This window comes from Microplitis mediator, chromosome 1, assembly GCF_029852145.1.
Source record: "Microplitis mediator isolate UGA2020A chromosome 1, iyMicMedi2.1, whole genome shotgun sequence".
Taxonomy (NCBI): domain Eukaryota; kingdom Metazoa; phylum Arthropoda; class Insecta; order Hymenoptera; family Braconidae; genus Microplitis; species Microplitis mediator.
In genome coordinates this window covers 21,739,192-21,758,560 of record NC_079969.1, presented here as the reverse complement: position 1 = coordinate 21,758,560, position 19,369 = coordinate 21,739,192, and the positions used below count along the sequence as shown (strand labels likewise).

Genomic DNA, 19,369 nt, shown 5'->3' with positions numbered 1-19,369 from the left:
AATATTAAAACCCTTAATTACTTAAATAAATGTAACTTTTTAAATAAAAATAAAAATACTTGAGTTGTGTCTTATTATAATTTTATTTTATAAATAAATCGTGCGAATGCTGACGTAATAATTAAAACGTCAAGAAAGCGGTACGCAATTATTACAATTTCAGTCAAAAAGAAAAAAAACTGTCATATTTCCATAATAAAAACATAGTGATTCAAATTATTCAAATAATCATTTACTTTAATATGTAGAGTATTTTGTGATGTATGTATACAATATACATATATATATTTATATAAAGATTTAAACCAATAATTAAGTTTACTGTTTCAATAACCAATTAATTTGTTCGTTATTTTTTTTAAATTTCTTAGACTATTTCTCTGCTTAAGATGTGATTTTTAATATTTATATATTTTATGTATTAAGTATATATATATATTTATATATATAATAATTAATTACAATAATAGTGATATTTTTTATTCGCAATCCCCAACAAGTTAAAGATTTAATCAGATACATAAATCTGTAAATTTAATTTTTAAATTCATTAAAATAAAATTCGTTTAAATTAAATCGATCGCCAACAAAAAACACAAAGGATCGCTGTTCGCTTATATCTTATATTCTAACGATAAAAAATGAACAATTTTAATATCAAAGCGCATAGAACCAATTAATCAAAGATTTATTAATAATATTCTTTAATAATTGGTGAAAATTTAATTATTTTATTTATCAATTTATTTAATTTATCATTTTCTAAAGCTTCGTATAATATATCTTTTATAAACTTTCTTCATCATACGATGATTTTAATTATTTTATTAAAAGTGTACCACAATGTATGCACATTCACAACAACAATAATTAGCAGTTACCACTTCTGCTTATTAATTTAAAAAAAAAAAATGATAATAAAAATAATAAATGTTTAAATAATTACATGCGTATGATGCGGACAATTCTGCGAGCTGAATGAGTTAATATGTACCCATGATTGTTTTTTTTTCATCATTAATTAATAATTAATGTATAAGAATTACATTGCAAAGTAAATAAAATATCGACGAGGAGTGAAAACAAATGGAAAGGGAACAAAAATGGATTGGAGAAAAAATATTTATAAATTTTTTGAAAAAAAAAAATGATAATAATAATAATAATAATAAATAAATTATCATTGCACTCTTACATCAATGGATGTTACTGCCGCAATAATAACGAACAATCAATCAATCAATCAATAAATTTAATTATTATTATTAACTATAATTACTTGTTTTGTTATTTTTTTTCTTTTTATTTATGAGAGCTGTAGATGCGTTTTTTTAACGCAATTCTTATTAATATATATAAATATATGAGTTGTTATATAATTATTTTAAAATGACGGATCGTGTGACTGTCGCTCTCCGAGAAATTTGAATCTCGATGCACGTATTGATATTTTTTTGAGGTGAACTTCAAGTTCATTACGTGAATTTGGTTAATTGATGTTTTGTGATCTTGATCTTCGATTCTTTATTGGCAAAACTAGTGGACTTACTCCTCCTTCGTAGGCTCTGCCTTTTTGCCGAGAGGAATGGCTGCCTTTATTCTGTTTAAAAATTAATTTAATTATTAATTAATTGTTTGATTACTTATTTATTTGTTAATTTTAAATATGTAATTATTTGTAAACTTACTTGGCAGTTAATTCATTAATTTTTCCTTGTACTAAAGCGAGATTCTGGTCGATTTGAGCTTTGTTCGTTTCGTATATTTTCGGAAGGGTGAAAAGTGCAATCACTCCTAATAATTTAAATTTTAAATTAATTATTTATTTATTTATCGAATGCATTTACATGCGCAGACAATTTTATAATTGAGTGATTTCTTTTATAAAATTATTTGCATATAAGTAAAAAATTTATAAAAAAAAAACGTACCAATGATGATGAGTGTCAATCCATTAAACCACGCGCCAAGGTATGTCAAACACCACAAACCAACACTGAATTTAATTGAGTCAATGAAATCTTCAATGAGGAAAAGTCTGCGCAATTCAGAAACAGCAGCATTGGCGTGAGCCACAGCAATGTCAGCAACTTCATGAACTTTTTCTGATGGCAATGTAAGATCAACATCAAGAATATCCCTGCAATAGATAAATAAAAAAAATTATTAATCATTTTTTGTAGTAAAAAATTTGTGTAAATTATTTTTGTGTTACTTAAAATTTTTTTTGTAACAGAAAATAATTTTCAAAACAAATAAAAAAATTTGCAATTTTCATAGCGGGAAGTTTTTAAATAATTCAAGTATGTGTATAAGTTTGAATTTTTAAATACAAAGAATATAAAAATTCAATTAATTAAAAATTATTTACACACCCTTAGTTTTCTAATAAATGATGAAACAAAATAATAGTGTAAATATAGTTAATAGTTTGGTTTTTAAACTTACTTGAATGGATGGCCATCAGATGTTTTTTGTACAGCTTGTAAAATGGTTTTGTAAATACGGAATCCCATTGTACCCATTAGTGTTAATAATGCCGAATATGAGAATACGCTGATCAAACTAAAATAGGTCAATGACAGGAGGATGCTCATTATGACACCGAAAACAATTCCTGTTTTTTCTGGCTGGCGCCAATAAATCAGTGCAGCCACTGTAAACAAAAAACAAATATATTAGTTTTAATTATTCATTAATTAAACTTCTTCGCACAGTTAAGCTTCACAGCTCAGACTAAGACTAAATATATGTATTTATTTAGTGGACATATATATGTCTTTATTTTTTATATTTTTATATACATAGAAAAGAGGATTTCTTGACGTAAGAAATATTTTGCACCACAAATTGAAGAAAAATTTTTTTTTAGGACTAAAAAAAATTTATTAGCGCAAGAATTTTTTTCTCGTCTCAAAAAATTTTTGTTTTCAATTTATAATGCAAAAAATTATCTTGGAGCGAGTAAAAATTTTTTGTGCCAAGAAATACTTTTTTTCTGTGTATCAAAAGGGGCTTTTTATAATAAGAGTACTGTTGTTCTTCCATCCATGTCTTTCATTCCCTATTTAATTTAACGATCACGCAACTTGCGACGCCGTATCCTCATCTAAAATCTCGTCATAGATATCGATTTACATTTTCAATTAAATTACCGACAACAATTCGTTCTAGTTCAGCTGATAGACCTATTATTTGTTACTTACTACTTATTACTTATTATTATTTCCATAGATAAGTTGAATAATTGTAATGTAGACTACTGACTAATTTAAAATTCCAAAAGTTTATTGATGTGTTGACTAGAATAAAATATAAAATCCGAGTAGCGGAATGAAATGTTTTATCTAAATAAGGTATAGGTGAGAGTGGTGAAGAAGTCAATGGTAAAAATCAGGGTCATACACTTGAAGTGCATCTTTTTATAATACTCAAGAGAAAAGGACATTAAAATTAACCTTGGGGAGTTTTTTAAAAATTAAAATAATAGATTAAGATAATTAATTAATTAAATATTTATTTGAATTTTATCCGGCAAAATAATATTTTTAAAATAAACTTTTTAAATTATTATATTTACAAATATTATTATAATAATAATTATTATTTGCACATCTGTTACTTGGGTACATACAGACGATTTTTAACAAGACCATTTTTTTTTTAAATAATAAATTATTTATTTTAACATAAAAAATGTTTAAAAAAAATTATAAATAATTTATTTAAATTATAAGATTATAGAAAAAATTAAGTTTTATTTTAAAATACTTTTTTTTTCTATTTAAAGGACCAAAATCTACCACGTGGATTCTGAGCGACCATATGTTGAGATAAAGTCCGTGCTCCGAAATGTAGCCGTAAAAATTGATAAATAATAAATGAAATAAAAGTATTCGCCCACTCACCAGAATCTACTGGAATTTCTTCTTCTTCACTTCTTCGCGGTCTGTCTTTTCGAACCATTTTTAAATTGGAGTAGTTTCGTTTTTTTTTTAAATAATTTGTTTAGTTTAAATTAAGTAGGATAAAATTTATAACTGCTTGAGAACCTCACGGTTGTTTTTCAGCGGTCAACTAATCCACGATAAAAGTACCACGTAAAAAAAAAAAACAAGTACAGTAAGAGCGACGCCGAACGCGCAACTGAACTTCCAACGGAGCTTATAAAGAATGAGAATGTATCTTGTGTGTTTTAAATGTATATGTATGCATGTAAGTATATATGTATGTATAAATTTATATATGTATGTGTGTATATTTATGTATACATATATATACTGAAGTTCATGTGTGTACAAGTGAACACGTAAAAGAAGAATGAGGATAAAGTTAAGAGAGAAGTTGAGGGTAATAATGGAGGGGGATAAAAAAAAATATGGCAGACGAGTGGGCTTTTACAAAAGCGAATGAGAAATAAAAATGTTTAAAAAATAATCTTTGGAACCAGTTGTCTGAGGAAAGTGAGAGGAAATAGAAAATATTTTGTGTGCAAGAGAGACAATGGAGTATTAAATTTAAAATAAGCTATTAAACCGGTAAAGATGTCACTACTTGTTGTCATTGAAATCTTTTTTTTTTTACTCCGATATTATTAAGATATATATTATAATAAATATATATAAATTATAAACAATAAATGATTTAGTTCCAGATATTGTTTAGAAAAATATTTTTATTTAAAAAATGTACTGTAGGTTTTAAACCAGAGGAAAACAGAAAGTTGGCATTACTTCTGTCACGTGACTCCAACATTATTCTACGTATGAGACGTGTGTTGATATCACATATGTAATAACAGTAAATTTTACCGGCGCAATTACACCAAAAGATTTGACTGATTTTTTTTTATGATTATTACTTTTTTTTTAATTATCTTATCTCTGTTTTATCTTCTACTGTTCGGGTTTGTAATAACATTAGCGATGTTGTTTTATAAATTATTGTTGTTATTATTATTGAAATTTTTTTTATATTTATTTATAACGGGGTATTTATATATTATTTGATTTGTATATTAAATAAATCTGAAAGGCATGCGTGAAACTACCAACGATTATTGATTCACTTTCAGACGAGCAAAGTGAAAGACTTTATTTTTATTTAAATGTTACTAAGTAACATTATAAATAATACCGATCTATAATTTTAAATTTGAACTGCGCACGTGGTTTGAGATAAAACTTTTACTTAGTTATCAATATATCACATTTCTTTAAAAATTGTTCGTTTATATTTATTAGGACCCACGTGGAGATAATTTTTATTTTTAGTAAGACTGGAATATAAAAAAAATAAAATGAAGTAAGGGAGGAAGGGGCAAAACGGGATAGGGACACAATAGGGTACCCTCAAAATTATATAAAAAGAATTTGTTTTTTAAACTCCAAAATTACTTTTGTAAATATGATTGAGTATTATTTTGAATTTTTTTTCAAAAATATAAAGTTTTATTCGAAAAATGTTACTGACTTTTGTTTTATGAAAAAAACTATTAAAAATTTTTTTTTCTTTCTTTGCATCCAATAATTATTTGAAATGTAATTTTTATTTATGTAAATTCCTTATAAGAAAATTTAATTCACTCAAATTTAGGACAGAGGTACCGTTTTTGGCCACGTCAAGGCCAGTTTTGTACACTTGAAAAAATTAAAATAAAATAGTTTGTAAAAGACGTAATGACATAATTGATTTTTTAAATATGTAAAAAGATACTTTTACCCCACTATTGAAATATTAATTTTATTTTACATTTTTTTGTTAATTAAAATAAAGTAATGTCCAAAAATGGAGCAGTGGCCACAAATGGTACCTCTACCCTATTTAATTTCCAGAAATATTTTTTTTTCACTTATTTTAGAGGGTACCCCATTTTGCTTACGTATGAAAATTTTTTCTATTCACTTTGAATATCATTAAAAAAAAAGATTTTATGAAATTGAGTCCCCAAAAGTTTAGTATTTCCTTAATACTCCGTTTCGCCCCTACCTCCCTTAAGTGAGTAATCAAAAAAATGTATATCCAGAATCATTTGGAGTTGAGTAATTTTTGTAAATAAAAATTTTTTTATTACAAAATAAAATAGAAGAAAAAAAAATGATTTACTTTCAGTTTCATTTTTACTTCTATGGTAAATGAGACAGCAATAATTTAGAAAAGTTTATAATATTGATCAGTTCTAATAATTGATTAATTTTTGTTCTTAAATTTTTTTGTTAATTTATTTATAAAAAATATCACAGTCATTGCAGTGATTGGAATTAAATGATAAGATTATTTTTTATTAAAATTTATATCATAATAAGATTTAAAAATTAAAAAAAAACGTTTTTATCGGACGTCATTGTCTACAGATACAAGCACTTAAAAATAAAGTACTGGTATATTATATATAAAGTAGATATATATTTTAATTAAAGCAAACATGGATTTAATTGTAATAATTTTTAAACTTTAAATTGAAGTTCAAGAATCGCGTTATGTAATCGTTGCTAAAAATAATTGACAACTTTTTAGGTAAAACAATTTAATTAAGGTTTGGCTTAATGGATTGTAGATTTTTAAAAGAACTAAAATTACGAAATAATGGTTTTTAAGCTAAAGCAGTGAATTATAATAAAGTAAAGATTATTTTTATTTCTGAGACAGTGTAGTTTGAATTGACCCACTTAAAATCAACGCCAGAACTCGTTTTGAGTTGGACACGTAAATTTTCCACGTTTGGATAGAGATCAAAAATCAAATAACTATAATCGTGGATTACTTTGTCTTGTCATTAAACATATATAACATTTAAACAAATCATAACATATTTAAAAAACAATTTGCTTATAAAATAAATTACTTACACTGTTCTCTATTAAACTTCATATCCTTTAGCTCAATTAACTGCTCCAATATATTCATCGTTAAATAAAGGTATCAAATCACAGTAAAAATATAATTCACAAAGAAAAATATTTTAAATAATAAATAAAAAAAAAAAACCACTGGCACAAGTCCGAGTGAAAAATAAAATAAAAAACTTTAAACAAAAATGACGCAGCGAACAAAGACACGAGGAGTAGTTGTACTAAATATAACTATATTGTGGTAAATATATGACACCCCCGAGTTTTTAACGGACGAGTGGGTAGTTTAAGTAGAAGAGGACACAGTCTATGGTGAATGATGGATAAACCCCTGCCTCCTCAGCTTACTTTTTACCAAGTGCAACTAACCGACAAGAGCAGGGATGGTAACAGACTGAAGGAACGTGTGATTCTAAAGAGGTTCCCGAGCAAATGAAAATGTTGGCAGCACACCAGCCAAAAATCTGGTCGAGCCGTTTATATTTAGTTAACCCACAGCTAGATTATACTCTGTCTCTACCTATACCTAAACCTCTACCTAAACTTCAACCTCTACTACATCTACATCTATCTCTATCTCTATCTATACTCCTATACTAGAGATATTGCCTAGACTGTATGGACTATATCATGTCTGTCTGAAAAAAACCTTCAAAATTTTAAACGATTGCTAGTGAAAAATCCATTTCCATATTTTGCAGCTGTTTTATTACTCAAAGAAAAAAATTTTTACTTACCCCAAGAAATTTTTTGTATTTTAAATTGAAAACAAAAATTTTCTTGGGCAAGAAAAAATTTATTGGAGCACAAAAAAATTTCTTGCATCAATAAATTTTTTCTGGTCCTAAAAAAATTTTTTTCTTCAATTCATAATGCAAAATATTTCTTGTGCCAATAAATTCTTTTTTTCTGTGCAACCTCGCTACAACATGACGTGGACATTTTTTGACAGGATGAGAAACTATTTTTCTAATGGTTCTGACTCAACTTGGATCTTTCGTTTAAGAAAATCTGTCAGTTTAAAAAAATTATCTGACCAATAGCAAAATAAGTTTTCAAAATTTTTTTTACTCTACTGTGCAAAGTTTCAGGTCTAAAGACAGCATGTGTTCAAAGATTTAAAGATTTATGGCAGGTATAGAACTAAAACAGGTATAGAAAAAATTTTAAGTTTAGTTTGGTTGTTACGTTAACAAAAAGACCGAATAAGTTAAGAACCGTAACTTTAAAAGCTTAATCAATTGTACTAGAGAAAGTCTAGATAAGAAAAGGAAGAGTCATTCTGTAAGCATTGAGACTCTAATTGCTCAAAGTCTTGCAATTGTTAATAATATTATGTATAATAAATAAGTTACAGTATTACACTGAGAGGAAAATAACTTTTAGAAATATTTTATTTTCTTCTTACAAGAAATTATGATATGGGAATTTTGGATCTAGGAAATTTTTAGTGGAAGGATTTTAAGATTTCAGTAAAAATTATTTTATTAATTGGAGAAATCTCAGCTCAGCTCAAAATATCCTGAATTTTTTTTTTTTTTTTTTTTTGAGTACAGTAAATAAATTTCAATTTTCTCTGTCAAGAAAATTATTCTTTAATTTAAATATGGAATTAATAATTTTTCTTGATTTACTTCTTAAGAAAATATTATTTTTACAAAAGTTAATTTTTTTTCAGTGTAATAATAAAAATAAAATATTATAAATAAAATTCTTACCCTTTGGATTCAGTCTTTCAGGATTAAACCAAGCATCTGAAAATAAAGTATTTATTGTTAATTTAAAGTCCATCACCAATAATAAATATATACATAAATTGTTATTAAATAGAAAATATTATAGACGATAAAAGTAGAATAACTGGTTTTAATAAAATATTTTATATTAATTATTTTTTCTTTTGACAGAGAAAGTAGATGAGAAATCGATTATTTTTTATGTAATTTAAATTTTAATGGTTTGTTAATATGTGCACGTTAAATTTAAAATTGACATTACCCTCACTAATGTCTTAAGTACCTCATTAGAATTTAATTTTAAATGCATTTAGCAGTGAGCTGTCATTATGAGTCAGAGTACAATACAATATAATCCTTAAATACTTTGTAATGTCCTCAACAAAATAACGATTTATATTTGTGTTGATAATTTCCATGTCTAATTACATTTTTACGGGAAAAACCCATTGACGTAAGAGCAAATTAGACTATAAAGAAGCTAAAGATTTCTATATTTATAGATTTTGTGTCATAAATTTTATTTACTCCATGTAGAATGAAAGGTTACTATTGAGGTTTTTAGTATAACCGACGATTGTAAATTTATTATTTATTGCCCTATCGATCTCAGTGTAATGCATGATAGTGCATGCCAGTGTAAGTACACACACATGCACTAAAACTATACTCTCTCGCGCATGAGAGTAAAACCGGGGGTTATAGAACTCGACTTATAAACCAAGACGGAAACCCTACACTATCTATGTACTTGATATTAATTTTTTTTTATAAATTACAGACATTAAAAATAGTATTATATTTTGTTCAACACACAGTACACCGCAATTTATTTTAAAATTTATCTACTCCATTTTAAAAATTTATCAAGTGATAAAATTAGCAAGCAGGACTTTTTTTTTATAAAAAATTTATATATTTTTATAACAAAGCACTTAAAGTATATGTAAATCATCCTTGAAATAATAATTACGTATAATTACGCAATGACTTGATGTTAAATTAATTATCGACACGAAAAGATTATACTTAGACTTTGTATTATTTGATATAGTATATATATGTTTAATTATTCATCGACGCGGTTGCTCAAAAAAATTGAACAAATAGAATCAAAGTAGTCGTGAATATTTTATTTAACTTAAATATTCTTTAAGTTTAATTACTACACTTATTAATATATGACCTACCGCACTATTCAATAATTTATGCAATTAGTCTAGAAAAAAAAAAAAAAAAAAAAAAAACTGATAAAAGACAAAAGTAAATTCCTAAATGATAAATTGGTAATTATTTACTTAGCAATTATAATTTTATCTATTACGTGTCAATTTGCGCGAATATAGATGTGACATTGAATTAATTAAATGATGATGATGATGATATATAATGTGATGGTGGTCATGAAAAATAAAATAATAAAAATAATAATCTTACGAGGATTCAAAACATTCCAAGCACAAGGACACCCAGAAGAATTATTTGATTTTTTACAGACGTCATCGTTATCCTTTTTAGGTAAAGGGCAGGCCATTGAATCTGAATCCATTTTTATTTTTTTTTTTTTTTCAAATAAACTTTCCACGAAAATAAATTTCCACTTGATTCGATTTAAAAATCACAATAATTAGCGGTAGTTTTTAAAAAAAATAAACACTTTTATTGGTTCCACTGCACATTAAAGGAGTAGAGGGAAAATATAAAATCGTACAGGTCCAAAGTGTAGGACACCTCTGGTTGACGACTGCTGTCAATAGACTGAGTTAATTGTCAACTACTTAACTTGGAGAACGTAATGAAATAGTAGGTGGAGCTTGTACGTTAGACGCACGATAACAGACTACGTAGTAGTTTAGTATATTGTGATGAGCAAGAATGGGAGATATATGTATGACAAATTATATATTTAAATAAAGTGACTGACAGTTGTAGCCAGTGGTAGCAAGTTAACACTGAACTGCTGGATGGGTACAGTGTGTATATGGTACAGTGACAAGTTGTGTACTGTATGATATAATGTCATAGACTGAAAACTAACGTGAACGTTATGTTATAAGACGTACTCTGTGTGCTTTACGCCGAGCTGCTATCGATCCGCGGTCGCGAGCTCGAGAATAGTCCGCGCATGGCCGGCCTCGGTTACTATCGTAAATGATCGCTTATACTCGTTGCGACAAATAGAGATAGCTCATGATATTTAAACAAAGACACTATTATTTGTGGCGCCGATTATTTAAATTTTATATTTATTTTATTTTACATTCGTTTTTTTTGACTTTCACTTGAGATCAGTTTCATTTTTTTTTTTACTAGAACAGGTTTTTTTTTTTTTTTAATATAATGATGATTTAGTTTTCTGGTTTATTAATTAATTTTTTTTTTTGTTAAATTTAATTGAAATTTTTGAGTGTGGAATGACAGTAAAATTAGCGGACATCTGACAATTTTTAAAACTTTGAAATAATAAATTAAAAATTTCATAAAACAAAAATAAAAAAATACATATTTAGAAAATTCAAAATTCAGTACATGAATTTTTTTAAATTTTATTGTTTTAATTATTGAATTTTTATATGTATAGGGTGGAAGTACCGTTTTTGGCCACTTTAGGGCCAGTTTTGGCCACTTAGAAATTTGAATAATATAATTTGTAAAATACTCAACAACATAATTAATTTTTTTACATGTGTTTGAAGATATTTTTATCACACTATTGCAATGAAATTTTTTTCTAATACGTTTTCATTATTTAAAATAAAGTATTAAATGTCCAAAAATGGAGCAGTGGCCAGAAATGATACTCCTACCCTATGTAATTAAAAAATTGTCTTCTGTCTGCTACATTTCCACTCATGAGAGTGAATGTAGCAGTCATCAAATTTAAAATTATTAATAAATGCAGTAAATAATTAATAAAATAGAATTTTTAAAAAATGCACATTTAAAAAATTTTGAAATTAATAAGTGCATTTTTTTATAAATATTATTTTATAAATTATTTACTCTATTTATTTATAATTTCAAATTTGTCTGATGACTGCTACATTCAGGAATTTTTTTTCTTTTTGGGTTTAAAAAAATTTTTTATAAAATAATAATATATATAGCGATTGCCCTTTAATGGCCTTTGATAAATGTCAATTGTTCGTAAAAAGATAAAAACTTTTCCATATGAAAAAAAAAAAGAAAAAGTTGCAGATAATAAATAAAACTGTGGAATATTTATATTAATTCCAATTGAAATATGTATTTATTTACTAAAAAAAGAAAATAAATAATATATCTTTGACATAAAATACGTTCCAGATGATTGAAAACACACTTGTCAAGGTGATTTCAAGCCGGCCATGATAAAAGTCCTGAATTTATCTTATGTAATAGACGTTAATAATGACAAGCACCTATAGGCCACCTACAAAAGAGCTAAAAAAAAGAGAATAATAAAATTGAACGAATAAAAAGCTATAACATAATAATAAATACGTAACTTGTCTGCAAGTCGGCATGAAATATATATAAGAGTGTTGCGCTTTGCAGACTTTCCGGCGCCCACGCAAGCGTATTTACACTCACCCTCTTCGTGCCGCAAATTCATATAGGCCATTAAACCATAGACGATAATTAATATCGATGTATATATTTATATAGATATATATATGTTACATTAGCTACATTATCTCCCCTTTTATTAGTCTACAAATGAGTGTCTCTTAAATTTTTATCATCACCCAGGTCCCATAATCTATCGTAATAAAAACCGATTAATTTTAAATATTTCTTTAATTAATAGTCAGAAAAAAATATGTTAATTGATGAAAATATTTGGCTTCAAGCCCATCAACGGAATAAAATTTTCGAGCATGACAAAATAGCCCTGGCTTGGATCCATTTAAATTGTCGAGATTTTAAGATTTTCATAAAAAATCTTGTTAACAAATTACTTGTATATAAATAGTCGAAATTATGCGCGGTAATTATGTTAGAAAATTGAAGATTATACGAAAAATTTTAATGAACATGGGAAATAAAATAAATATTTAGGTCACGAAAAGGAAAAATTCATGGTTTTTTTTTCTTTTTGAGATCAATGACTTTTTATTTTTATAATCAGATTTGAAAGCTTGTCGTTTTAGAAAATATGAATATTTTCCCGTTATTCAAAATGGTCGCACTCGAGATTTATATGGAATTTCTTTCTTATCGACGCTTGATATGTAGAGAGTAATTTGAAGATTTGCTTAACCGACCTGCTGGTAAATTAATTTTCTTCTTTTAAATAATTTAATATATATATAAAAGTATGTAAAATTTTTGAATTTGAAATATTTAATAAATAAAAGATTGGAGAATAATAACTCTGTAAACTAATAAATATCAAATTATCATGTTATGTATACAAATATATGTATATGTATAAGTATATATAATATTATGATTAGTGATAAGTTGATAAGGAATTATGTTCTTTAAAAATACATAAATCAACTCAAAAACCGCTTAAGTGCGTAGATAAGTGAAATAATGAGTAATAACATAACAAATAAAATGAATGACTAATTCTCGAATATGTCCAGCAAATATTTATCTGATAGATTGTAAATCTAGTGAAGTCATTCTACATGGTTTTTTAATCGTTATACTACTCAACTTAAATCTATTTTTATCTAGCCTTTTTCTATAAAGAAAATATTGAGCTCGCTGGAGTGAAACTGTGGGCCGTAAGTTCAAATAAAATTTATAATCCTTGACAATTTATAAAAATTATTTTTAGCTATTTTCGATAAATCAGGAGAAAGTTTCGTTTCAATTAGCATTTAATACTGACGATATTTAAAAAAAAATTTTTTATACACTGACTGTGACCTCATTCAAGAAAGGAATTATTCTAAAGAGAAACATACTTATGGGTATTAAACTCCTGGGAACTAAATTGACTGCAGATTTGTTATTTATATGCTATAAAAATTTTTAATCTATTTTTTTTATCCGCTTATGAAATTCTTTGGATTATAATTATTTGTTGAATAGTATTATTAGTAGATTCCATAGAAATCTATCTATTGCATTTGACCTCATGGTGGAACTTGAAGAATTTCGCCATAGTTTATCATAATTAGTCGAGTAGGTTCCAAAAATACCATTGGTTCAAAATACCATATGTGTATGTATATGTATGTAATATAACGCGCCTTGTTGTGACGATAGCGCCTACTATTCTGAATGGATCTTAATGAAACTTGGCACACTTATTCTATGAATGATTAGCTCGGTTAAGTTCAAAGATGAGCAAAATCAGTAAATTAGTTTAGAAATAGTGGCAATTTGAAATTTTCAAATTAACGAAAAACGCTACTTCCGCCGCTTTTTTCTTAAATAACTTTTTAACGAAAACTGATAAAATAAGGTATATTTTCCTTTTTGCACGATTCATAATGCGAAGCATTAGAGAGTGCTTTACGATCGAAAATTTTTTTTTTTAGGATAATTTTTCGAATTTTAATAAAGGTTCAAAGTTAAATGATTCATTTTTGTGTTACAGTAAAAATTTCATTATCATATGTTTGAAATTTTTTACGAAAGATTATGAAATTTTATATACTTATATTCTTCAGGCAATTATTACGATCAAATTAAAAAATTTAGAAAATTGGTTGAGTATTTAGGGAAAGGCCGCAATTAAAATTTTCAAATCATTTTATTTTCTGGCGGTTTTTGAGCTCGAAATTCGTTTAAAAAAAATTAATTTTTAATTCAATTTTATCTTGAAACTTTAAAATTAAAAAATAATAAGAAATCTACTACTATTTCGGATGCCGAATGACTTTTTTTATAAATTTACAAACTAATTAAATAATATTTTTTGTAGACGTTGACAAGTACAAGGATTACAAAAATAATTCAAATAAATAGAAAGAAAATTTAATTGGAAAACGTGATTGAAGGGCGCAAGGAACTTTGGAGAAAAAAAATATTAATTGTATAAAAAAAATTAATTTGGTTCAAGTAATTAATGGAAATGTTTTTGGTTCGACGAGTAAATATATGAGACAGTATAATAAAATTTTAATTAACTTGTTAGATGAGAAGTTTAATATCAAAACGGGACATCTCAACTTTTTTTGGAGCAAAATTTATAATTAAGTGACAAAGTTTATAAGAGATAATGAGTCATAGCTACAATATGTAGATTAATTAATGCATGAAATTAATGAGTTTGATGTACTAAATAATAGACACTAATACGATAATAGAAAATTAATTATACAGTTTTAAATTTCAAAGGTATGAAAATATTTTAGATAAGTATTTCATAATCTTTAACTAAATTTATCACTGCATTATTGTTTACCATAACTAAATAAATAAATATATACAATTATTAATAATAGTTGTTATAGTAAATTTAAAAATATAGTATTTTGGTTTTAAATAGTATAAAATCATAATGATTTTTTTTCAATTATAGTAATATTTAAATAAGTCTTTGATCTAAAGAGTCGCCTGAATTTTAAATTAAAAATATTCGGCTTTGATCAGTTATTAAAAAAATTGCGTCATGATTAAAAAAAGGCTATAAATAATTATAGTTACCGCGTATTTACGTCAAAGGTACAATCTACGCAGTCAACTTAATTTTATAAGTCATCACAAACCCTCTTATAAAAGAACTCAATTCGAAAAGGCAATTGGTTGTTGTTATTTTATAAATTATTTCAATCTTTATAAATTATGAGTAACTACCAGCCAATTCTCTGTCAATTACAAATTATTTTACAATCACTGATAACTAAAAATTTTTTTACAAATCATACATTTTTTTAAGCCCAATTATATTTAGTTCCAGATATAATTTATCTAATAGCGTTCCACTTAAAGCATTAAAAAGAAATTAATTATTGATAAAATATAAAATTATCCTTCTTTGATTCCAAGCTCCAATCAAATGGATACATTTCATAATTTATTTTTTAAATTCTACTACAGTCTGCTAAGAAATATTAAATTTTTTTTTTCCAAATAAAAAAAAGAAATCCTTCAATTAACATAAATTTTTTTTCATATCAATTTTATACTGAATGTAGACTTTAGATTACTTTCCTCGCAGACACGTAAAAAAAGCAGCAAGGACAGGGTGAGAGTGAAGTAAAGACCGAAGTTGGTGTTGCGGGGTGTATTTAAGGGTGTCTCGTTGCCGATCGATATAATACTACCCGCTTTACTTGAAACAACACACACACACACACGCATACATATATTTATATACATACATACACACCCAACATATGATGACTTAAACCCCACGTTACTGCACGTTAGTAACAAATACCCACGTCGTATTTTATATATATTATTCTACCTATACATCTCTCCCCCATGCATGCACATGTGTTAATGTGCGTCATCCAATTTATTCTCGTGCACAAACTCGTGACTCCCATGTAAACTTATATATTTTTAAAATTACCTAAAAATATCATTTTTAAACTAAAATTTAGTCCAATTATTAATATCTACACAAAATCCATTACCTAATTAGTTAACCAAAGACACGACATAAAAATAAAATGAAACGAAACACAATTACTTTCTTCATCACCCCGTAATTGTCCAAAATTTTGAACAATCTAATTATCAAATAATTAAATAAACTAACAAAAGAATGAACTGAAATAACAGCAGATCCATTAAAAAAACTTTCATATATTTAATTACAAGACCGTGATATTAGGAGACGATAAAAAGTTTAAATAAAAGATAAATTATAACTGTTGACTCGGTTGGATGGTGATTCAAACGCTAAATAAAACTCAAGAGGTTATTTATAAATAATAATAGTAGTCCAGCGTAAAAAGGAGGATAAATAAAATAGATATAAAAAAATTAACATGGAATATTAAATGGACATAAAGTTAAAAAAGTATGAGTTGAGTGCAAGTAGACTCTTTTGTGTATCTAAGCGGAAGTGAACGGACCACGTAACAACAATACGAGTACAGCCTACTAACGTAAATCTTATTAGGCTGTTCTTTTTAACGCTACTTTATGTTAGTTATACCTCATATGCTAATTAATGCGTTAATAAAATCTAAAAAATATTTGCATCCATAAAAAAATACACAGAAAATAAGGATTTCTGGGCGAAAAAAAATTTTACTCACCCCAAGAAAATTTTTATTTGCTCTAAGAAATTTTTTTTATTATAAATTGAAAACAAAAATTTTCTATGAGTGTGAATGTAGCAGATATCAGAGAAATTTAAAATTATAAATAATTGACAAAATAAAATTTTGAAAAAATGCGCATTTAAAAAATTGTAAAATTAATAAGTGCATTTTATATAAATATTATTCTTTTAATTATTTACTCTATTTATTTATAAATTTGTCTGATGTCTGCTACATTCACACTCATAAATTTTCTTGGGGCAAGAAAAAAATTTTTGGAGCGAGAAAAAGTTTCTTGCGACAATAAATTTTTTCTAGTCCTAAAAAAAATTTTTTTTTTGATTCATAATATAAATTTTTTCTTGAGTAAAGAAAAAAGTTTTTAGCTACAAAAAAAGTTTTTTTCCTGTGTATATATAATTTTTTTTAAAGCAATAAATCTTTTAAATTAAAATATTTACCCATAATTCGGAGTATTATTTAAAAATATTTTTATATATAAATAATTAAATCCGCGTTACTTTAATATGAGTCAGAGAATTTGTCGTTTAATATTAGTTGAATATTAATAGATATTACTCCTACACGTTGCTGTGCGGATGACACTGACACTGTGTAAAAAAGTCTGTACTGATGTGTAAAGTTTTAATATATACACTATATATTAATAATAAATAAGTATATAGATGTAATGTATATGTATATTTTATAGTAAATAATGCATCTATATACGTAATATATGACAGTGAGTAGGCAAAGTAAAGGTCTTCCGGAGAACTTCCGGTTTAGTATGCAAAAGGGTATCGACATCAGCCAAACAGTAGTCGAGCGAGACTGATGACTCACCAAATTGCGGCTCGAGTTACTTCTAGGAACACTTGCAGGTGCTTGTAATTTTTTATTTCTTTTTGTTGGAAAAATGACTGACGTAATGATTGTAAAAATAAAATGTAAATAAAAAAATAAATGAATAATAAATTTAGCAATAACTTACCGAGTCCCATGTCTGAGAAAATTTTACGAGGCGCAATTTCTTCGTGCTCGACGACATACTTCTTAGCAGGCAAATTACTCTGAATTTTACGCTCTTGAGGCTGTTCGGCTGCTGGAATGCTGGTAGCTGATTTTATTGGAATTTTAGCTGGTGAAGGTTCCGGTTCTGACTCAAATTCAGAGTCACCAGTTTCGTTGCCACTCTGCTGAAGCTGGTGCTGATGTGAGGCGACTTCAGGAGACATGTAATCACGGGTCATTTCAAATTTATCATCGAGATCTTCCTTGGGCAATGGGGGTAGTGGTTTGGTTGGTGCGTTGTCAATCAAGTAATCATCATCATTATCATTAACTGTATTATTTGGCATATCTTTGACACTTTGATTGTAATGAGACTGTGGTTCGTCACTCAAGAAATCCATCACTGGAGGTTTCTCCGGCTGGGGAAGAACAGATGACTTTATGTCACTAATAATATCATCATCATCATCATGGAAGACATCTTTTTTAACTGAGTCCTGGTCTTTGCTACTTTTATTGTTAATCAAACTGTCATTGTTGAATGAAGATGACGACAATGAATCAGGAGGACTTAAATCAGATGGTATTTGTTGTTTATGTTTGTCAACCGGGTCATCAGTCTCTCCAAGGTCATAATTGCCATGATGCACTTCGCCCGCTGGCGTTTCTTTCAACAAGTCCGGAGAAATACTTGCTGCTGGTGAATCACTACCACCCATCAGCGGTGAATCACGGCTCAGCAAATCCTTCTTGCTGTCCTCGTCATTGTCTTGATAATTATCAAACTCACGGCGGCCGAATTCCGGTGACATTTCTGGTGTATCTTTATAAAATCCACTTCCACTTCGCTCAGTCTCCATGAACGCCATTGTTGCAGTTTTAGCGTCAACCTGGGGTACCTGACTAGGTTGCTGCTGCTGCTGATGGTTTTTCTGCTGCAGTATCTCAAAAGGATCCAACGGCTGCGCACTTGATGACATATTACTAAACTTTTCAAAATCCGCTGAAGGTGGCGGAGTAGCTGGAACCGGCTGCAAAATTTTATCGTCCACCTCTGATACCGTAGTGTCCAGAAGATTTCTCTCCAGTTTTGTTGCTACTTCCATCAAATCTTTTGGTCCACGTGCTACATCAATTAGCTGACCCGATAAATTATTACTCTTAGCATCCTCCGGTGACGCAACATGTTCGAGATGCTCAAAGTCATCAGTAGAATCGTTCTCACGTTTCATTTTATCCAGCCCATGTACTGATTCCTTATCCATATCCATTTTACTATTAAATATTTATCAACTTACTCAATTAAAACACACAGTTCACTGTCACTCTATTTTCATCTGCAATACGTAAAAAAATGAAATCAATTGTCAATAATAAATTTATATACTTAAAAAAATATCACACGTTCGGAGTAATCCAGCCCTAAAGATCTAAAGTGATCTAAAGCCGGTTGCTACTTGATCAGTACTGTTCTCCAGACAAAACTCTATCTAGCTTATGTACGGTCACTGTCTGTGTGTAGTCTGTAGATTGCTCCGTTCTCTCAGCTGTCAAAAGCTACTCGTGCACATGCGAAATAGCTCTAGCTCCATCCCCCACCATC

General features: G+C 27.3%; 1 protein-coding gene across 7 annotated transcripts; it reads right to left on the bottom strand.

The window, feature by feature from the left end:
- Positions 1–983: 983 nt before the first annotated feature.
- Positions 984–19,331, bottom strand: LOC130675130 (reticulon-1-A-like). 7 transcript variants are annotated; one of them, XM_057480628.1, is made up of 6 exons: positions 17,747–19,330; positions 8,570–8,605; positions 2,449–2,656; positions 1,932–2,140; positions 1,689–1,794; positions 984–1,600 (listed from the first exon to the last, which is right to left on the bottom strand). In XM_057480628.1, exons 1-6 carry the CDS (start codon positions 19,035–19,037, stop codon positions 1,546–1,548), a joined length of 1,905 nt encoding a protein of 634 aa, XP_057336611.1. In that variant the 5' UTR covers positions 19,038–19,330; the 3' UTR covers positions 984–1,545. The 7 variants fall into 7 exon arrangements, with proteins under 7 accessions (XP_057336611.1, XP_057336665.1, XP_057336630.1 ...); XM_057480682.1 differs by lacking the exon at positions 17,747–19,330 and adding an exon at positions 17,214–17,232; XM_057480647.1 differs by lacking the exon at positions 17,747–19,330 and adding an exon at positions 10,025–10,659.
- Between the last annotated feature and the right edge of the window lie 38 nt (positions 19,332–19,369).